Source organism: Panthera onca, chromosome B2, assembly GCF_046562875.1.
Source record: "Panthera onca isolate mPanOnc1 chromosome B2, mPanOnc1 haplotype 2, whole genome shotgun sequence".
Lineage (NCBI taxonomy): Eukaryota > Metazoa > Chordata > Mammalia > Carnivora > Felidae > Panthera > Panthera onca.
This window is the reverse complement of record NC_138343.1, coordinates 40,226,363-40,248,343: the sequence shown is the minus strand read 5'-3', so window position 1 is coordinate 40,248,343 and position 21,981 is coordinate 40,226,363. Positions and strand designations below refer to the sequence as shown.

At 49.2% G+C, this 21,981-nt stretch overlaps 1 protein-coding gene across 14 annotated transcripts in view; it reads left to right on the top strand.

Moving 5' to 3' along the window:
- TRERF1 (transcriptional regulating factor 1) overlaps nucleotides 1–21,981 on the top strand; it is a 227,860-nt gene that overhangs the window by 170,750 nt on the left and 35,129 nt on the right. For 9 of the 14 annotated variants that reach the window (XM_060614377.3, XM_060614374.3, XM_060614372.3 and 6 more), the window contains 4 exons: nucleotides 16,299–17,996; nucleotides 19,464–19,510; nucleotides 20,368–20,518; nucleotides 21,575–21,874. In XM_060614377.3, coding sequence (XP_060470360.1) covers nucleotides 16,557–17,996; nucleotides 19,464–19,510; nucleotides 20,368–20,518; nucleotides 21,575–21,874 — 1,938 coding nt within the window. In that variant the 5' untranslated portion in view covers nucleotides 16,299–16,556. The remainder of the gene's footprint in view (nucleotides 1–16,298; nucleotides 17,997–19,463; nucleotides 19,511–20,367; nucleotides 20,519–21,574; nucleotides 21,875–21,981) is intronic. The other 5 variants (XM_060614382.3, XM_060614381.3, XM_060614385.3 and 2 more) reach the window with 3 other exon arrangements.

Here is a 21,981-nt window from a genome sequence, read left to right as displayed (position 1 = left end):
GGACCAGCCCTCTGCCCCCAGAGAGTCTGTCTGACCCGTGGACAGAGCTGACATGTAAAATGCACAAAGAATAATGCACAAAGGTGTGGTTCAGCGACATACTGCATTTTTGTGGTTCACAAGGCACATTCACACACAGGTGATGCACTCTACAACTACCTTCACCTAATGATTGGCACCTGCCCTTCTCCCCCCGCCCCCCAGACCACCCACACGGCCCCCTCCCTCACAGGTGTGGTTGGGGCCACACGGGCACCTGCTTCCAACAGTTGTACTCAGTTCCGTAACCGTGTAGATGAAATGTGACGTGAGCTGATGACCTCTGAAAGCCAAAAAGAAATAGAAATGCGGTTTCTGTGAAAAGGCAAGTGAACGCTTTAGGAAGAATTTATAAAAGCAAGCCACCCAAAGAAAACCCCTGCCCAGGTGTGTGCACGACAACTGCTGGAGACCCGCGCTAGGTGGAGAAAGAAAACGCGTCTGTTAGAGGAGTCTGCGCCGTGGCTCCTTGACTGGCGTCCTCAGTTTTCAGCTCCTTTTTACAGACACCGGACTAGAAAGTGACAGGTTATGCACGCATCCCGGGGTGATTTATGCAGAAAAGACAAATGCAGAGCTCTCGCCCACAGATCCACACCCAAAGGCCTGGACCCCACCTCAAAAGATTAGTAAGATATTTGCATTTGAAGTTAACATAAAATTTTAAGGGGCACCTGGGTGGTTCGGTCGGTTGAGTGTCCGACTTCAGCTCAGGTCATGATCTCACACTCCGTGAGTTCGAGCCCCACATCAGGCTCTGTGCTGACAGCTCAGAGCCTGGAGCCCGCTTCAGATTCTGTGTCTCCCCCTTTCTCTGCCCCTCCCCTGCTCTGTCTCTCTCTGTCTCAAAAATAAATAAAAACATTAAATAATTTTTTTTAAAAACCATAAAATTTTAAGGCATGAATGTAGGGCTTTGTAAGTGTCCGTGCAGGTTTTTCAGTGTTTTATTGTCTGTTTGTTTTTGAAGAGGTAATAGCTTCCCATGGTTTAGTAATTGAGAGAAATATAAAAAGTTATAAAATGAAGTCTCCTTCCCACTCTCTTCCCATTCAGCCCGGACACAGCCCCTCCCGTCCCTACCCCACCCCAAGTATAACTCTTACCGGTTTCTTGGATCCTTGCAGATTGTCTTGATGCCCAACAACCAGCCGTGAATATAAGTCGGGCCTCATGATTCACGGATTCCATGTTTGCAAAGTCTCCTACTCTCTCAAATTTATTTGCAACCCCCAAGTCCATACTCGCGGCACTTTCGAAGTCATTGGCGGACGTGCACAGAGCAGTGGAACATTTGATTTGCCCCACACGCATCCCCGGCTGAGGTTGACCTGCGTGGTGCATTGCCTTCCTGTTTCGGCTCTTGTGCTGCAAACAGGTGTCCTTTTCCCAGTCTGTTTGGTGCCACGTTTTTCACATTCTTGTGCTTCCTGTTGATTTCACTGTTTAAAATGGCCCCCAGGTGTGGTGCCGATGTGCTGTCCAGCGCTCCGAAGTGCAAGGAGGTTGCGTGTGGCTTATGGGGAAAATACTTATGAGATAAGCTTTATTTAAATAAGAATGAAAGTGCTGCCGGCTGTGAGTTCATTGTTTATGAATCAGTAATATATATATTAAATAAGGTAGCTTTGAACGGAAACACACATAAAACAAGGTTGTGATCAGAGGCTCACGGGAACCTAACCTCATATTCTGGAAGCAGTGGTACACTGTTCGTGACTTCACAGGACATATTACTGCTAATAATGAGGATCAACTATTTACATATATATATGTATATTCCTTTTTCTAAAATTTTTTTAATGTGTATTTTTGAGAGAGAGAGTGTGAGCGGGGGAGGGGCAGAGAGAGAGAGAGAGAGAGAGAGAGAGAGAGAGGGAGACACAGACTCTGAAGCAGGCTCCAGGCTCCGAAAGCCCGACACAGAGCTCCAACTCACGAACCGCGAGATCGTGACCTGAGCTGAAGTCAGACACTTAACCGAGTGAGCCACCCAGGCGCCCCTATATGTATATTCTATTTTAATTTTGGAAAGCTTTCCATATCAGTTCACAGAGAGTTTCTTCGCTCTTTTTAACAGCTGCATAGTATTCCATTGTGTGGTTATTCCTTAATTATCTTTAATCAGTCCCTTAGTGATTGGCATTTGAGATGATGTCGATCTTTGGCTATTCAATACAATGCCACAGTGTGTATGCTTGTGTCTAGGTTGTTTGGATGTGTCCATCTGTTGTCTGTAACCAGCTTACTAGAAGGGGAATTCTGAACTCCTGGGTGTATATCCTGAAGAGAGTCTTGGAGAGATTCATAGGGGGCACATCAATGCTGTCACAGGGTGTCAGTGGGAGATGGGTAGGGTAGTGAAGTGTGATGGGTGCAGGTTCCCACCTGGGGGGGTTGTGTGAGGGGCGTGTAAGGGACTTGGCACTGTGTGTGGCCCGAGGTCAGCATCACATGCGTGTTAGCTGTTATCTTTCTTTACCATTCTTCTTTATCTTTATCATTCTTCCTTCCCATCTGCCCGGTAGCGTTAGTCCAGCTCACCCGCATGGCATTGGGTGTCTGTCCTGCTGCCCTCCCATCAGCACCTCCCCGCAGTCGTCCTCCACCCGGGGCTGGAGGACACCTGGGCACTGTTGGGGACAATCTTATGCTGGCATCCGAGGCTTAACCCTGGGCCTCACCAGCTTCCTGGAAAGAGGAGTGTCTCCTTCACCTCCTGGTCCTTAGCCAGGCACACAGCACTCATGTTTGACAAACTTGTTTGCCGAATTCTGTGAACACTGAGTGGATCTGCTTTGGGCCCAACACTGGTCACGACACAGTGGAGAAGGGAGGGCGAGACATAAAAATAGAGCTATTAAGGGGCGCCTGGGTGGCGCAGTCGGTTAAGCGTCCGACTTCAGCCAGGTCACGATCTCGCGGTCCGTGAGTTCGAGCCCCGCGTCAGGCTCTGGGCTGATGGCTCGGAGCCTGGAGCCTGTTTCCGATTCTGTGTCTCCCTCTCTCTCTGACCGTCCCCCGTTCATGCTCTGTCTCTCTCTGTCCCAAAAAAAAAAAAAAAAAAAAAAAAAAAAAAAAAAATAGAGCTATTAAGACACAATTCTGCGCCTTTAGAACTTAAATTCTGGCCTTGGTTGGAAAATAGAATATCTGAGGTGACTCCCTGATGGAGTGATATTTCCAACAAGCAGAAGGATGCATGTCTGGGCCTGTAAATCCTCCCTCTGCGGTTTGGTTCTCACTCTCCCCGAGGCCCCCAGCCTTTAGGGGCTCTATTTCCACCCTCTGATTTCAGCCACAGGGGCCCCTGGGGGATGCCTCACGGCAGCGCCCTGGTCTTAGAGCAGCAAAGGGAAGTTGTCTGGGCAAGAATTTGAGACAGAGAGATAATGGTGGCCAGTGACCAACTGGATATCGGACTTGGGCAAGTCCAGACAGGTTTTGGGGCTTCTCGGGGATATAAAGGATTACCAGAGGAGAGAGCAAATTCAGAAAAGGTAAGATACCCTCCTGATTCCCTGAGGCCTCTCAGTAGCCGTTTGGGTAGATGGAAACCAACCCTTGTGGCTTTCCACATCATCCACATTCCCACTGTTGACAGTGGGAATCTCGGGTGAGGGGGTTGTCGGGCATGTTCACTTCCAGCTTTATAATATTTGAATCCTTAGAAGCATCTATAAATTAAAGCACACAGGTTTTCTTTTCTTTTTTTTTTTTTAATTTTGTTTTGTGTATTTATTTGTTTTGAGAGAGACAGAGACAGTATGCATGGGGGAGGGGCGGAGAGAGAGAATCCCAAGCAGGCTCCGTGCTGCCATCATAGAACCAGATTCGGGGCCCGAACTCGTGAACCATGAAGATCGTGACCTGAGCCGAAACCAAGAGTCAGGTGCTTAACCGGCTGAGCCACCCAGGCGCCCCTAAATCATAGTTTTTCTTCATCGTGGCATGCTGTGATTTGGAACGAAGGCCCTCCTGACAAAACTGGTCTCCACAGCTCTATCAGCTTGTCCCTTGCAGGATGTTCACCCCCGTGGTCTGTTTACTATTTGCTTCCCTGCACTCAGCAGCTTCCTGAGGGCCCTGGGACAAGGAGCCCCTGTCATCTGAGTGAGCAGGGCAACCTCCCTCAGCACAACAAAGAACAAAGGAGACATCTTGGGGCAGCAAGGCCACTGAGTCACATCTTGGTCAGGGGGCTACAGGGTGACAGGACGTTTGAGGTGGGCTCTGAGGCCCTGTGTCTGGCTTCACTGAGCAAACACCTACATGGTGCCAGGCGTGAGGCACAGGCTGGGTCCCAGGGCTGAGCAAGATGGGATTCCAGCTGCCCTCAGATCTGGAAAGGTGGGGGCGTGCGCCATGATGATGGGCCCGAATACAATCCACGGGGGCCTGGCGGAGGGAGCCACTCAGGAAGTGCCTCTGGGAAGGCCTCCAGCCCCTGACACAGAGGTCCCTCTAGCTTGTCCCACAATTCCCCCCAAAGTCTTAGAACTCCGAGCCAGAAAGGGCCGTGCAGATGCTTGACTTAGCCCCCTTATCTTCCAAGTGAAGAGCCTAGGGGCCATGGCATTGCCCCAGAGTGGGGCTGTGTTGCTGCTGTTTACAGAATGCCCAAACGTGGCACTGACGTCATAACCCATGGAACCTCCTGGAGACCAACAGACACCCCACGCACAAAGAACACTGAGGCGCAATTATTTTACATACAAGGGAGCATCACTTACTTTGTTTCCCAGTGAGCTGTAAGCTGTGTTCCACGAAGAAGTGTGTTTTCCCCAAGACCCCGACCCCATCTTTAAGACCTTGGGTGTCCAGGGACATTTGTTTCTTATATCCTGATGTCTTTGAAGACCTCAGACCAAAGCCAAGCCAGCTGCTCCATTTGGGAGCTGAACCCCTGTCCGACTGCGGCTCAGGTCATAATCTCATGATTCATGGGATTGAGCCCTGCATCAGGCTCTGTGCTGACAGCTCAGAGCCCAGAGACTCCCTCGGATTCTGTGTCTTCCTCTCTCTCTGCTCCTCCCCCACTCGTGCTCTGTCTCTCCCCCTCTCAAAAATAAACAAACATTAAAAAATTTAAAAATGGTAATAATAATTCACCCTGAGGTCGGAGGCAAGGTAAAGGAGTCAGATCTACCCCCCAGATCTACCTACCTTCCAGCCTGTCTTCATCCCCTACACTCCCTACGGCTTCGTCAGAGCAGCTGGAGGGGAATCTTCCATTCTCCCAGCCCTGCCCTGCCCTACCCTACCCTGCCCTGCCCTGGACAGCTTCAGGGATGAGGATCCTTTCTTTGGCTGTAGTCCCAAGTGTTGATTCACAAAAGCGGTGTCCTCGGTCCTCGGGGGCAGGAGTGGTGGATCCTCCCTGTGGCCCCAGGCCCGGACCCCTCCAGATGGACACCCTACAGAGATACGCACCCCTGTCCCCAACAGCAAGGGTCTGCCCACTGTGCCTCATGGGCCCTGGTGGGAATGACCTCGCCCCTGCCCCCTTTGAGGTCCTCCTTTGCCTCCTCCTTGTGAAATTCCTTGGAGTCTTTAGGAAGCCCCGCCCCTGCCCCCTCCCCGCCCCAGACTGTGAGCTTAAAGTGCAGGTTTTCAGGTTTTGATCTCCTTTTAGCAGAGTCCTGGTGCAGGAGGTCCTTGGTGTGAGGTTGTCTGAAAGAACATAAAGGGCGGGCAGTGGCCATGAAGTCCCCAGTCCGCTCAGCTGTAGGCCTCTTGAGGCCAACGGCAATGACCTGGTCAAGTCTCCTGGCACAGGTAGGTCTTCAGTATGGTTGCTGGTTGATTCTGAAACTCTCCTAACAACTCCTTCTTAGGAGAACCTTGTAATTATGGAGTAGCCGGTGTTTGGGTCACTCAGCGACTCATGTGGGGATTGTTCAGGTGATTCCCCTGCCCCACCCTCTCTCTGCAGACCTCTTGGCTGCGTCATCTGTCAACCTCCCCGTCACCAGGAGGGACCAGCTGTAGTTGGGAGGAGCCTTCCTGGAGGATCAGGCAACCCGAGTGGACCTCGTCCCTGGCATACCCCACCCAGAGCCTATTGTATCTCTCCCTTAAGACCTAAGGTGCCCTAAGTTTGGGGTCATTAAGTTTCCTACGCTGCCTCCACGTGTCAGCTTCTCCCTGGGATGTAACTGACTTTATCTGTACTCATGTGAGGAATGTGGATCTCACTGGGTGCGAATAAGCAAGCCTCACTCTGGTCCTCCCAGAGCAGCTACGTCCGGTGGTGCTGGGAGTCAGGAAGGGCTGGGCCACGTCAGTTCACATCAGCTGCCTCCTCCTCTCTTCACTTCTCTGTCCCAGAGGACATAGACACCAGTGGTATCCAAGCTGGGTGCATTTGCCCCTGAACCGTTGCCAGTTTCACACCTGGAATGCTAATTAGATGCCGAACAGTTAGCAGCCTCTACAAGTTGATAAAAGGTGAGGCAGGGATTTTACGGATCCTGTTTAGGCTTCCTCTAGAAAAACTTGGCTTAGTAGTAGTTCTGGATGTATAAACACATGGCCAAGGTCCAGGAAGGGCAAATGACTTGCCCACTTTCACACAGAGAGTCAGTGGAGCCAAAGCCCAGGTCTCCTTTTGGCTCCTCCTTTGCCCCTCTATCTAACTGCACCATATCATGTGGGGCTCCTGGCTGGCTCAGGCAGTAGAGCATGCGACTCTTGATCTTGGGGTTGTGAGTTCGAGCCCCACACTGGGTGGAGAGATTACTTAAAAAAATAAAAATAAAATCTTTAACTGTACCATATCATAGAGTCAATGCCCATATCCCTAATATCTCTACCCAGGCCTAGCCATTTGTGGAGGAGGGTGGTTTGAAAAACTATATACAGGAATATATCAACAAGGCATGCTCCAACCATAGCCGCCTCCTCCAGGAAGCCATCCTAGATTCCTTTGGTCCCTTATCTCCCCACATCCTCAGCATCCACATCCTCCATGCCAGCTGGGGTTGGACAGAAGGGGCCTGTGGCAGTCGCCACCAGGGGAGGACAGTGTTAATTCCCTGGTCGAGAACTACTGCTAGCCCAGAGGAGAGAGCAGTGACAGTGAGGACCAGAAACCCGCACATCAGAAAGTGAAATATCTCCAGTCACCATTTCCTGATGGAGAGCTGTCCACAAGAAGCAAAATCCAGACTCCATTTTGCAGGTTCCCAGGCTGTGAGTCAGGTTTCTTCCTCGTTCCTGGGCTTATTAGAGTGACAGTTGATGCCACAAGATGAGTCTGAAAGAAGGAGGAATAAGTGTCCCTTGGAGCCCAAAGGAAGTCTTGGAAGTCCTCCCACAGTGGAGAGTCAGCAGAGACCCAGGGCAAGGAGCAGCGGGCCACCAAGGAACAAGAGCAGGCCAGTCACTCTGAGAGGGGGGACGTTTCAGTGCTAATCACTGTCGTTGGCAGAACTCGTCCGTGGTAATTGGGTTATAGGATTATAAAATACCCACCGGCTTTATTCAGAAGACTAATTAGAAAGTATTTAGAACAACAACGTTGCTGTAACGGAGACCATGAACCATGGGCCCACGTCTTGGAGAGCTGCCCTTGGCCTCTGCCTCCTTGGGGAGCTGGGGAGAGAGCTGGATTGAGGAGAATCCCAGGAGAATCCAAATGGAGCTCCTTTGACAGACCTGAGGGGAAGGGCTTGCCTAAAACCCAAGCCAAGTCATTTGGGGAATTGTGTATACAGTCTCTGAATGATGACCCAGTGTCGGAAGAAGGAAAATCTTTTTGGTTTTTCTTCCTCCAGCGAGCGGTGGTGGTCTGGCGGGAGCAGGGTGTTACCCCTGCTGAATTATAAGCAAACAAGTCCCGCTGGGTCCTCAGCCAAAGTCAACTTCCTCCCTCTCTCTCTTTCTGGTTCAAAGGGTAGTCCTTTTGGACACATATCCTCCTTGAAGATTGTGTTCTGTCTCCTGGTGCCCTGGGGGTGCAGAGGGAGTGGGGTGGGTGGGGGGGGAGACTTTGATGCACCAGAATAAGGGTCGGCAAACTTTGGCTGGGGCCAAAACCAGCCCACACCTAGCCTTGTACCACCTGTGAGCTAAGGGTTTTTACATTTTTTACACGGTTGAAGAAAAATCAGAAGGAAAAACAGTAATATTTCCTGATACGTGAAAATTCTGCCCCGATTCCAATTTCCGTGTCCATAAATCAAGTTGTATTCGAATACAGCCACGCCCATTCATGGATATATGATTTTGTGGCTGCTTTCACGCTGCAGACCTAAAAATATTTACTAGCTGGCCCTGTGCAGAAAAACTCCTGTGCTGAGAAGTCTGCGTAGAGCCTTATAATCTACTGTATTCCATGAATCGGGCGCTTTACAGAGCACTTGGCCTGAAACAGAAAATAATAGGTTCTGTCCCTGGGTCCATGTCAGGGGTGAAGTGCGCTACGTCTCATTTGTTTGGCTCAGCTTTTCAGTTCGCGGAGCGTTGATGGAGCATTTGCTGTGTCCCAGTCACTGGGACACACAAGATGGGTAGAATGCTGTCCCTACCTTGGAAATGACTGCACAGCCAGTGGGCAGATGGGCATGGATGCAGGTCGTGTGGCTGTAATGCTTCCGGGGGAACAGAGAGGGCACCTCAGGTTCCGAGTGAGCATTTTTTTGTTGATTCTACTCTGGAATCCCCGAGCCTGGCTCTAAGGAAAGAACTGATCACAGAAATGTGAAAGTAGTAAGTTCTGTTTCATTTGTTCGTGCATGAAAAAGCTCCTGGTGCCAGTTATCCAATAGGAAGTGTTTTACATACTGAGCAAGACATTATTAGAAAAATTATTAAGACTTGACTCCTGAGTTGGTATTATGACAATTCTAGGAGATTGACTAATCCACCAAGAAGAACAGTTTCTAGGTGGTAAATGGTATATTTAAAATACCCTTTGATGGGGCGCCTGGGTGGCTCGGTCGATTAAGCGGCTGACTTCGGCTCAGGTCATGATCTCACGGTCCGTGGGTTTGAGCCCCGCGTCGGGCTCTGTGCCGACAGTTCAGAGCCTGGAGCCTGCTTCGGATTCTGTGTCTCCCTCTTTCTCTGCCCCTACCCTGTTCATGCTCTGTCTCTCTCTGTCTCAAAAATAAATAAAATAAAATAAAATATCCTTTGACAAGATGCCGAAATGTGGCATGCTACCGTCTTTGCAGAAGGCATGGAATGGAGGTGGGAGTGTGTACCAGCATTCTTGTGTGAGCATAAAATGTTTCTAGAATACACCGGAATCTGATTGTCCCAAGAGGACTGGGTTGCTCGGTATCTGGGGACAAGGATAGGAAGAGGACTTTTCATGTATACCCTTTTTAAAAATTTTGCTCTAACTTTTCACTTTATTTTCAAGCATTTATTTACTTGGGGTAGTTTTCACTCTTTTGTATACTGTTACACTTCTTGAATTTTGAACCCCTTAGATACAGTTCCTATTTAAAAATATATATATATAAATTTGGGGGCCCTGGGTGACTCAGTCGGTTAAGCATCTGACTTCAACTCGGGTCATGATCTCACGGTTCATGAGTTCAAGCCCCACATCGGGCTCTCTGCTGTCAGCACGGAGCCCACTTCAGATCCTCTGTCCCTCTTTCTCTCTGCCCCTCTCCTTCTCATGTTCTCTCTCTCTCTCTCTCTCTCTCTCTCTCAAAAATAAACATTTAAAAAAATAAAATATATATATATTCAATGTAAAATAAATAGCACGTAGTTTTGCTATTACCTCCTTAGGTCTTCTTAGGGAAGTCATTTTCTTCTCTCTTCCATTCCATGTATGATTCTTAAATGCCTGCCGCTGTGAACCAGACACTATTCTGGGCCCGGTAGTAGTTACGTCTGTGGCCTAAACTTCTCCATCTGTAATGTGGGCAGACTAGATGACCTTTACAGTGGTCTTCAGCTTGAGAGGGCATCAGACTCAACAGGAGGGCCCGTTGAAACACAGACTGCTCCCCCCGCCCCCCCACCAACCAAGTTTCTGATTCAGTGGTCTGGGTGGGGGCCAAGAATTAACATTCATAACGAGTGCCCGTGTGATGCTTATACTGCTGACCCAGGAATCACAATTTGGGAGCCCACCTCTAACTTTGCAGGGTTCTATACTTGTAAATAAACTACCTTTCCAGTTTTGAAAATATGAGGGAATTAAGGAATAGAATCCTGTAGCTCAGAACACAAAGCAGACACATCAACAGAAGTAAAATTATCTAGCTTCCACCCACAGGGGCACGGTGGAGGGACATGAAATCAGGTCATGGTCAGAATCTGGTGAGTTTCGATAAGTAATTCTTCCTGTGGGAGGTAACGTGGTGCAAAGAAAGCCTTTTGAGGAGGGTTTAGTGGTGAGGTTTAAGCTAGGCAGGGCATTGTGTTATCACCAGGCCTAATGCCCACAGGATAACACTGCTGAAGGTCATTTTAAAGCCCCCACAGTTTATCCCTACCTTACAAATTCAGTCTGATCATTGGTGAGTTCCTGACATGGGCACCTGCACCTGACTTCGTGCTTTTGTGCACACCGTTCCCTTGGCTAGAGTACCTTCCTGGTCCTCTCGTCTCTGCATAAACCTTATTTGTCCATCAAGAACCAGGTGACTCTTACTGTCCTCCAGAAGAACTTAACACACACTCAGCCTACACTGAGTGTCTTTTTCTGCCAGCACCAATTCAGTGGGACACTTGATCATTGTCGGTTTTTTTTTTCTTCATTCATTCAACACATACTACCTCTCCTTCAACAAATCCTTATTGGAGAGCCTACAGTATGCTGGACATTATGGTCGGTGTGGGGAGACATGGTTCCTGCCCTTATAAAGAAAGATCCAGTAATCAAATAATGACACTGGTGGAAGTATAATTACAGGCTGAGAAGAGTGGTTTGAAAGAAAGGAATGTGGTTTTATGAAAATGTATGAGAAATGACCCTGATATTGACTTGTGGTTGGGGTCAGGGTAGACTTCCTTAGGAAATGTAGTCTAAGCTGCGATCTGAAGGATGCTCAGGACATGACTGGATGAAGAGGTTGGGGAAAAGAACAGCTCTCCAAATTAGGGGATTGGGGGGACACCAGCATATGCAAAGACCCTGTGGTGGAAGGCAGCATGGCAGCTTCAAGAAACTGAGAGAAGAGGGGTGGGGGAGAGGGGGAAATGGGTGGTGGGCATTGAGGGGGGCATTTGTTGACTGGGTGTTGTATGTAAGCGATAAACCATGGGAATCTACCCCCAAAACCAAGAGCACACTTTACACACTGTATGTTAGCCAAGTTGACAATAAATTATATTTAAAAAAATAAATAAATAATAGGAAATTTACAATTAGAAAAAAAAAAAAAAAAGAAACTGAGAGAAGACCAGAATGGCTTGGAGTGGTGGGATGGGAAGGGGGTAAATAACAAAGAGAAGAGAGATACACCACCAGGTTGGGAGAAACTGCAGAGCCTGATCGGCCTTGTTCATGATTTTGATTTTTAACCTACGAGCACTAGGATATGCCATCAAAGGATTTTGAACAGTGATGGGATCAGAGTTATGTTTGAAACGCTTATTCTGCTGCCACTGTCTGGAGCATGGGCAAGACTCAAGGCAGAGAGACCAGTAGAAAGGCTGTTGGGATAGTCTGGAAGACAGATGAGGTGTCTTGGATTAATGTGGTGGTAGGGGAACCAGAGAAAAATGGATACAGTTAAGAGAATATTAGGTAAACTGATAGGTCATGATGGTGATTGGTCAAGGGAGAGGGAGGAGTCAAGGGCAAGAGTTTGGAGGAGCATCCATTTGGGGGAACATGATGTTGACTTGGCATTTGAGCATGCAAGTAGAATTTGGGGCAGGCAGTGGGGCTGGGGGTAGTGATTGGGAGTCAGCAAGATATAGTGGTGAGTGAAGATGTCAAGGGAGAGAGCTTGCTTGAGAAAAGGGGAGGGTGTCTCCTCAGACTGGGCCATAAACCCCTGAAGGAGGGTCACTTCCTATTGGCAACACAGGGGGTGTTTCTCTCATTTCTCCCTCTGTTCTTCTGCTCACCATCTTAATTATGTCTCGCCTGGATGCAGCGAGAGCCTACTAATCCATGACTTCTCAAATTTTAATGTGCACACGAATCACTCGAGGGTCTTCATAAAATGCAGATCCTGATTCAGTAGATGTAGGCTGAAGCCTGAGACTGAATGTCTCATAAGCTTCCAGGTGATACGGACCACATTTTGAATGAAGGGAGCTGGTCTCCCTGCTTTAGAAGTTCAGCACCGTCACACCCAGCATCCTTGTGCCTCTCCTTGGAAGCCTTGGGCAGCCATTCCTGGCCACATCAGGATCTACTCCAGCTGTCTTTGGCCAACCATGGTTTCCTCCCACTGCTTCCCTTCATCCACCCTTCATTCTACCAAACCAAGCCAAATCCCTCCCTCTGAATTTATCCATCTCTCATCGTTCAGAACGGGACAGAGACCAACTCAGTCTAGCACCTGGTCGGAGGGGGAAACTGACATGGTCTTCCAACTTTTCTGCTTAAAATCCTTCATAAAAGGATGTGGTAGCCAGGGCGCCTGGGTGGCTCAGTCGGTTAAGCGTCCGACTTCAGCTCAGGTCACGATCTCATGGTCCATGAGTTCGGGCCCCGCGTCAGACTCTGGGCTGATGGCTCAGAGCCTGGAGCCTGCTTCCGATTCTGTGTCTCCCTCTCTCTCTGCCCCTCCCCCGTTCATGCTCTCTCTCTGTCTCAAAAATAAATAAACGTTAAAAAAAAGTTTAAAAAAAAAAAAAAAGGATGTGGTAGCCATTTGCAACAACATGGATGGAACCAGAGGGTATTATGCTAAGCGAAATTAGCCAGTCAGAGAAAGACAAATTATCATATGACTTCACTCATATGAAGAATTTAAGATACAAAACAGATGAACATAAGGGAAGGGAAGCAAAAGTAATATAAAAACAAGGAGGGGGACAAAACATAAGAGAGTCTTAAACACAGAGAACAAACAGGGTTGCTGGAGGGGTTGTGGGTAAGGGGATGGGCTAACATGGGCAATGGGTATTAAGGAGGGCACTTGTTGGGATGAGCACTGGGTATTAGACATAGGTCATGAATCACTGGAATCTACTCCTGAAATCATTATTTCACTATCTGCTAACTAACTTGGATGTAAACTAAAAAATAAATAAGTAAATTTTTAAAGAATATGGTAAATGTAAATAAACACCTCACACATTTCAGGTTTACATCTACATTTTTTCATCATACATTTGCAGAAGACACAATTTCCACTATGTTGTACACATTGATTATTTTTAAGTAAAACTACTACGTCACTGTTTTAAATTTATCCAGTGGAATCTAAACACCATAGGAATTTGCTACCCACCATCATCCATTTTAAAAATGCATGAGCATGTTCTTCACTAACAGTCCGTGTTCCTTCTTGAAGGAAAATTTCTTCTTGAAATTTTATTTGTTTTACTTCCCCCGTGGCATTTTATCCTAATGGAATATATCTAATATATTTTTATGCTTAAAACTCTTTTGTTTGTTTCCCTATCATATTTCTCTGTGCCAATTGTATATAAAATTAAAACTTTTTTTAATTTCCTGAAATCGTCAAGCGCGACGTATTAAAGTTTTCTTCTGGTTTGAGTTATTGTTAACAGCTATTAATAGGACACAAATGATCAAAACGACATCAACGTATTGCTAACTCAGATAAATAATGAACAAACATAAGTAAAATGATACTAAGAATGGTAACACTGCATGACTTTTTAGAATACTACTTTTTTTTTTTTTTATTGACTTACAGCAAACACACCTGTGTGTGAGCAGATCGGAGCACACAGCTTGAGTTGTCAGTGTGTGCACGCCCATAACAGCTATCACTCGGTCCAGAAATGAAATACGGCTGGCACTGGGTTATTTCTCCGATCTGTTTCCATATCCGTGGAAGAATATTATATATTGTAGGAGACAGGGGCCAGCTTGATTACATTTCCGTTTTTCATTCATATAGATGTAAGCCCTGAAAACCCTCATTCACATGAACTGACAGAAATGGAAGTTTTGTTCTAAAGCAGGATCACTCAGTTCTTGATCTGCTTCTGAATTATATGCCAGAAATCACCTAGTGATCTATCGCGAACAATTAGATTTTAATTACTTCTATTAGGCCTTCCTAACAACAACAGCAACAGAAGAATTGGAAACCGTCCAGCTTCCAATAAATGATTCACTACTCATTTTAGAGTGGTTATTTTTTCCCCCTTAGCTTTCTAGGTGTCCTTTTGCATGGGGGGGAGGGGGGTTTACTGGGGCGATAATAAACCCAGTTAAGGTTTGGGGTGAGGTAAGAAGTTTGTCTTTCTTTTGTAGAGGAAGAGGGCTGTTGTGAGAGTGCAGGTATAAAGGTCATCTCGTACCTTCGTCACCGATCAGTTCTAGAAAACAGCTTCTGTGGAAGTTCAAGGATCTAGGAATTGAGTTTTCTCTTAAAACTTTGAGGGGTGCCTGACTGGCTCAGTCCGTTGAGCGTCCTACTCTTGATTTCAGCTTAGGTCATGATCCCCGTGTCGTGGGATCAAGACCTATGCCATGGAGCCTGCTTAAGATTCTCTCTCTATCGGGGCTCCTGGGGGGCTCAGTCAGTTAAGGGTCTGACTTTGGCTCAGGTCATGATCTCACAGTTCGTGAGTTCAAGCCCCTCATCAGGCTCTGTGCTCACAGCTTGGAGCCTGAAACTGTTTCGGATTCTGTGTCTCCTTCTCTCTCTGTTCCTCCCCTGCTTGTGCTCTGTCTGTGTCTCTCTCTCTCTCTCTCTCTCTCTCTCTCTCTCAAAAATAAATAAAGATTAAAAAAAAATTTTTTTAAGATGTTCTCTCTCTCTCTCTCTCTCTCTCTCCCCCCCCGCCCCTCCCCCACTTGCACACACTCTCTCAAATAAAAGTTAAAAAACAAACAAACTTTGATTGCAGTGTAGTGCTTAAAGGTCTTCGTGTATTGCCATTTTTTTAAAAAGGGCGGGGGGGCACCTGAGTGGCTCAGTCAGTTAAGCATCTGATTTCAGCTCAGGTCATGACTTCACAGGTCATGAGTTCGAGCCCCACATCGAGCTCCGCTGTCAGTCTGTCAGCGTAGAGCCCACTACGGATCCTCTGCACTTCCCCCCCGTTTGTGCTCTCCCCAAAATAATTATTTTGAAAAAAAAGAAAAAGAGAAGTCCCCTATAGAACCTGTGAGACTCACACCGGACTAGACCAGTCTCTCCAAATTCCCTAGTTCATGTTCCTAAGACTTGTCCCACCGTGGTTTTTTCGTGCCAGGTCATCACTGTGCATACATGTTTCCCTGAGCAGGAACCTCAGAAAGTGAGGAACTGTGTTGAGCTAACAGGCAGACTAGCATGTGCAGTACTCCTCCTTGGAAATTTATCCAGTTCTGTTTCGTATCCAGCATAAGCTTTCTAGTCTATGTTCCCATATCTGTTATTTTTTTTTAATTTTTTTAAATGTTTATTTTTGAGAGAGAGACAGAGTGTGAGTGGGGCACGGGGCAGAGAGAAAGGGAGACACAGAATCCGAAGCAGGCTCCAGGCTCCGAGCTGTCAGCACAGAGCCTGACGCGGGGCTCGAACTCGTGAACTGGGAGATCATGACCTGAGCTGAAGTCAGACGCTTAACCAACTGAGCCACCCAGGCGCCCCCCCCGCCATGTCTGTTATTTTTACCTTTTTATTACATGCATCTCTTTTCTCCTTGTATCATACTTATTCATGTGACCTATCATCACCTTTTCTAACTATAAGCGTCTCAAGAGCTGGCCCACGTCCTAATCATTTCTTGGCATTGTGCCTTACGCTTAGTAGGTGTCCAGTAAGTGTTTGCTGGGCGGAGGAGTTGATAAATGAAATGTCCTAAACTTCTTCCTATCCCCTGCAGGTCCTAGGATAGTGCTGGGCTTTCAATAGCCGAGTCCCGGAAGAATGGATGAATTAATCAGTGAGCAAAACAATGAATTAACAGATCAATAAGCTAATGAGCCATTGAGCAATGGCTTGAAAGGAAGAGAGTTCATGTCTCACATGAGGGTCCAGATCTGCAGAATCAGTATAAAGGGTGTGCAGTGTATGAAACAGGCTATTTCTAATCAAGTCTCCTGTTTTGTATTTAATTCTGTAACTGGTCGTGGTAGATGTAATTGCTCGTGCAGAGCATCCAAGTAAATCCTGTCCTGTGCTTTGCATCTTGTCTTGCAGGTGTGAGCGTCATCTCTTCGCCACGGTGGTGTTTGGTCCATACCTCAGCCCGGGTGAGGATGTAAAACCCCCCGCTCTGCACATGAGTGGTACAGGCCAACAGGAACATCTGGCTGCAGCCACGTCCACAGACATGTCAGCCGTGGAATAGTGTGGACGCCTCCTCTCAGCTTCTCAGGGTTTCAGTCCTTTTGGGTTTGTCTCATTGACCTTTTTTTATGGTTTTGTGGCTGGACGTTCACGACCAAGGCAGGCGCCATGGGGGATCAGCAACTATACAAGACCAATCACGTGGCCCACAGTGGTGAGAACCTTTTCTACCAACAGCCACCACTTGGCATCCACGGTGGGCTGAACCACAACTATGGGAATACAGTCGCCGGGGCTGGAATGGATGCCCCTCAGGCATCGCCCATCTCCCCCCACTTCCCTCAAGATACTCGGGATGGTCTAGGCTTGCCTGTTGGTTCCAAAAACCTTGGCCAAGTAGATACCTCGAGGCAGGGAGGGTGGGGAAGTCATACAGGACCCGGAAACCACGTCCAGCTCCGTGGCGGCCTGACCAACTCAAACATGATGTGGGGGACACCGGCCCAGGCTGAGGCCACCGATGGCTACCAATATACCTACTCCCAGGCCAGCGAGATCCGGACCCAGAAACTCACCAGCGGTGTCCTGCACAAGCTAGACTCCTTCACCCAGGTGTTTGCCAACCAGAACCTGCGAATTCAGGTCAACAATATGGCCCAGGTGCTGCACACCCAGTCGGCAGTGATGGACGGAGCCCCTGACAGTGCCCTCCGCCAGTTGCTGGCCCAGAAACCCGTGGAGCCCCCAGCGCCGGCTATTCCTTCTCGCTACCAGCAGGTGCCCCAGCAGGCTCACCCTGGTTTCGCTGGCGGACTGTCCAAATCAACTCTCCAGGTAGGGCCGCACCCTAGCCAAGGGCATCTGTATTATGACTACCAGCAGCCACTGGCGCAGATGCCAGTGCAAGGCGGACAGCCACTGCAGGCCCCACAGATGCTGTCCCAGCACGTGCCACAGATGCAACAGCACCAGTATTACCCGCAGCCGCAACAGCAGCAAGCCGGGCAGCAGCAGATGGCCATGCAAGAAATGCAGCAGCAGCAGCAGCAGCAACAGCAGCAGCAGATTCGCCCACCACAGCCTCAGCAGCCGCAGCAGCAGCTGCAGCTACAGCATCGGCAGGGTTCCATGCAGATACCTCAGTATTACCCATCCCAGCCCGTGATGCAGCACTTGCAAGAGCAGCAGCAGCAGCAGCAGATGCACCTACAGCCCCCTTCTTATCACAGGGACCCCCACCCGTACGCCCCGGAGCAGGCGCACGCCGTCCAGCTGATTCAGCTGGGCTCCATGCCCCAGTACTACTACCAGGAGCCCCAGCAGCCCTACAGCCACCCCCTCTGCCCACAGAGCCACCTGCCCCAGCACCAGCAGCGCGACGACGGTCAGCCCAAGACTTACCCAAGCGACAGGCAGGCCCCGGCCATACTGAGCTCCCACGGCGACCTGGGGCCTCCTGAGGCAGGAATGGGAGACCCGGCCAGCTCGGACCTGAACCGGCTCAGCGGTGCCCTCCCTCATCGGCCACTCCTGTCCCCCGGCGGGATCCACCTCAACAACATGGGGCCTCAGCACCAGCAGCTGTCTCCCAGTGCCCTGTGGCCCCAGGTATTCCCATGGGGGGAGTTTCTCTTGGTATCTCGGGGTGCTGCAGGGCCAACCAGGGCTGAGTGTGTGCGGAGCCCCGTCCTCTCTGCCGCCCCTCCAGTGCTTTTTGTTCTGTTTTTACCCCACGAACGTTAACCTACGTGTGCCAGGCGAGATCCGGGCCAGGCATGTGGAATACAAAATCAATTTCAACTCAGTCCTTGTGACAGAGGTGGCCAAAATACCACGGGAGGTCCCGGATGATGTATGTAGCAGTCAAGGCCTGAGTCAAGGGTCCAGGGATAATCCAGCAGGAGTGTCTGGCCCCCTGCGATCTGAATCCTCAGGGAATTCCTTGTGAAATTGTTTCCCCTTTGGGAAGGAGACCACGTTATGACAGCATTGCTCAAAGTATGTTGCTCTGAAGAGAACTACCATAGAACGTTTAATAGATACGGCTGGGGGGATGGGTTCTCCAGATGAATAAATGTGGCGTCAGGGGCGGGGCGGGGGGGGGCGGTTCTTAAAGGGAGTCAAGTTGCAGTGCTGAGGGTCTTCTCAGAGCCTTTAATAGGCCCATGTGCGCTGTGAATCTCCCAGAGGGGATACCTCCTGTAGCTTCAGAGATGAAAATCTTAGCCGCCCTCAGGATCCAGGCAGTTCAACTGAGTAAGCAAAATGACTTGTCGGGAGACCATCAGGGATGGCACCAGCTGTGCTGGCCTGGAGGACAAATGCCCCATCTCTTGGCATTCTTACTCAGGACTTTTCAAATCGGTCTAGCCAAACAAAAACTGTCTGCAGGCCTGTGGGCCACTGTCGCTAACCTTTGATAGTTTCCCAAATGGATTTGCCACAAAACGGCCCCCTGTGTGCTGGGCACTACTCATGCCTTGGTATGTTCCAGGTGCTACACCCATGTGACAACAGGTTCACGGGAGAAGGGAGCCTTGAATGGGACTGGGATAGGTGGAGAGAGGGCTCTGATGGAGGTTGGAGGCTGGAGATGAACTTCCCTTGACCCTGTCTTGTTTGGCACTCAGGCCCAGTGGTAACTGAGAGCCTTTCTGAATATAAGAATAAGGTGACATGGCCAAAGCTGACCTGACCAGCGGGCGGCCTCCGGGCATGCTGCTGTGTCATCCAGCTCTCTGTTCCGTGTCTCTCTTGGGAATGGAGCCTGTCTGTGCGCAGAGTGGTGGACAGGGAGAACAGGAAGGAACAAGGTGGGGGACAGTCCTGGTGGGCTGGGGGCTGGTGGCGGCTCCCGGAATGGGCATGGTCCTGCGTTGGGGGGCTGGGGAAAGCAAGGGAAAGAAGTGTCCGGTGCACCCAGCATCCAGACATGAACTGCCGGCCCCAGTGAGCTCAGGAAGCATTCTAGAAGTGCAGGCCCTGGGGGTCCCTCAGCTCAAAGACTCCTTCCATCAGAAACACACTTTTTTCTCTTTCTTTTTTCTTCCGGTGTCGTGCATGGCTCAAAATTAGATGCATCTACCTGATGGCAGAGCCCAGCCAGGGTCCCCCGAGTCAAGGTAGGATTGATGCAACGAGGCATGTGGGCATTTGGGGAGACTGGGAGGTTTTCCGGGGTTGTCTCTCAAGATTCATTTTCAAACTCAATTACTCAGAGAGGTTTGTAGGCATAATAATAGCAACTATTGTGTTTGAGCACTTACCATGTGCTAGGCACTCTATATTTTGTGTGATAAAGCCACTCAGTGAGGGTAGGTAGGATTACCATGTGCCTAGCGCATAGTAAGCACTCCGCCATTGTTAGCTTTATTACTATGACTTTACAGAAGAGAAAACAGGCTCAGAGAGCTTAGAGTTGTACAGCAAGTAAGCGGCAATGCTGGGATGGACTCCAAAGGCCATGTTCTGTCCGCTGTTCATTCGGTCAGTATTTAGTGAGTACCTACCATGTGCTGGGCATAGAGCTAAGCTTTGAGAACGCAGCAGTGAATAGTACAGACTTGCTCCCCTCATCATGGGCATGGTAAATACTGCGCCAGAACCTGAGAAACTGCTAAGTCTGGAGCCTGAACCAGAGGACTTAGACACGTGTCTCTAAGGGAAGGCTTCTGGAATAGGTGGCCCAAGCTGACCCTAGAAAGGTGATTGGTCAGAGGAGGAAAAAACCCAGCACTCGATGGCCTAGAACGAAGCAGGTTTTGTTCAACTCTTGCACGGTTTTGAGCAAGCCCTTTCCCACTCTTGAGCCTCAGTTTTCCTTCTGTAAATTTGGCTTGGTTTGGGATAGTACACGTGGGGCCCTGGGAGCACTAGATAAATGAAATGGGTTCATTGTGGGGTGTGAGGTCTTGTGATAAGTCGTTCTTCCTCTTTCTCAACGTGTGTGTCCTCTTCGTTTGGCCCTACCCTTGAGCAGTGGCCAACCAAAAGGAGTGTTTGGGGAGCAGTTTGATGCCAAGAACAAATTGACATGCTCCATCTGCCTGAAGGAATTCAAGAGCCTGCCTGCCCTGAATGGCCACATGCGGTCCCACGGGGGAATGAGAGCCTCCCCCAGCCTCAAACAGGTTAGCAGAAGCCAGCCCCCCAGCCCTTCCCAGGCCATGTGCTGCTTGCTTTGCTTTGCTGCTGTCAGACAGAGAGTGATGTGAACCCCAAGCGGGTACCTGGGGAGGCACAGTCCTTCCCTGACGGGAGTGCTTAAGCTTTGACGCTAGGAGCCGGCCAGGTCAAACAGACCCCGCTTGCACCAGTTCCATGAACAAGGGTCAAAATCAGAGGGACTAGAAGTCTTTTTTAGGAGATCCCAGTCTCCCCACCTCCTAGAAAAGACAGCAAAAGAAAACATGTAGATTTTTAACTTCTGCTGCTTGAAGCACCCAAGACCAGCGTTCTCTTGGGCCTTCCAAATTAGTAGCCAATGGCCCGGGAAAGCTAACGTGACCTTCAGGCTCTCAGCCAGCATTTTCTATTCATTAGTCCACACTAGCGTTAGGCTGTAGCAATGGAAGGTCTTTAAATACGCTCAGGAGTATCCAGGGAGGATATCCATGTGGTGAACTATCCGTGCGGTTTTAGAGTTAGATTAAAATCCGACGAAGAATTTCTTAAATTCTTTGGATATTGTTGATCTGAATTTAAGTCTGTGGGATTAACTCTCTGTTCTCCAAAATTTTGGCTCACCCAGGTCACTTCCATTGCCTGACTATACCAGATAAAAGAGCTTTGTCTTCCATTTGCCAGATGAGTAAACTGAGGCCCATAGAATTAAAAGGTCCTACACAAGAGCTTATGTGTTCTGTTTTGTGCCTGATCACCAGTCCATATCCTTTTCTTTAAAAGCAGTGACAACAGATGTTTAATATCTGTTTTAATTATGTGAGTGATAACAGTCTAGATTTTTTAAATGTAGAAAATAGAATTGCATGGCCTTGTCCACTGCCAACTGGCATCACTTAAGCAAGGGACTCAGAGCCTTGCATCCTGAGTGCACCACCCTGCAGTGGTTCTCTGTCACCCACGCATGATGTACTAAAACATTTCGAAAAAGGCAAAGTGCATCCCCCCACCCCTTTGGGAAGGCTGCTCTCAGCCCAGGATCAAAGCCTTTATTGTCTGTGTAGGAGGAAGGAGAGAAGGCCCTGCTGCCTCAGCCCCAGCCGCCACTGCCTCCGCCTCCGCCGCCACCGCAGCTCCCTCCCGAGGCAGAAAGCCTCACGCCTATGGTCATGCCCGTGTCTGTCCCTGTCAAGCTTCTCCCGCCCAAGCCAGGCTCTCAGGGCTTCGCCAACAGCATCGTTGCCGCCCCCTCCACCAGAGACAAGCCAGCCAGCTCGATGTCGGACGACGAGATGCCCGTGCTCGTGAGGATGACCCTTTCTCCCCCACACTCACCCCAAGGGGCTGCCCCCCACCCGCCTGCTGTGAGTTGCTGCCCTGCCCCGCCTGCCTGGGGTGGGAACATCCCTTTGCTTTCCTGGAGATGGGGCAGCTCTTCCAGGGTCACTTGCCTGAGCTCCAATGTGGCTTG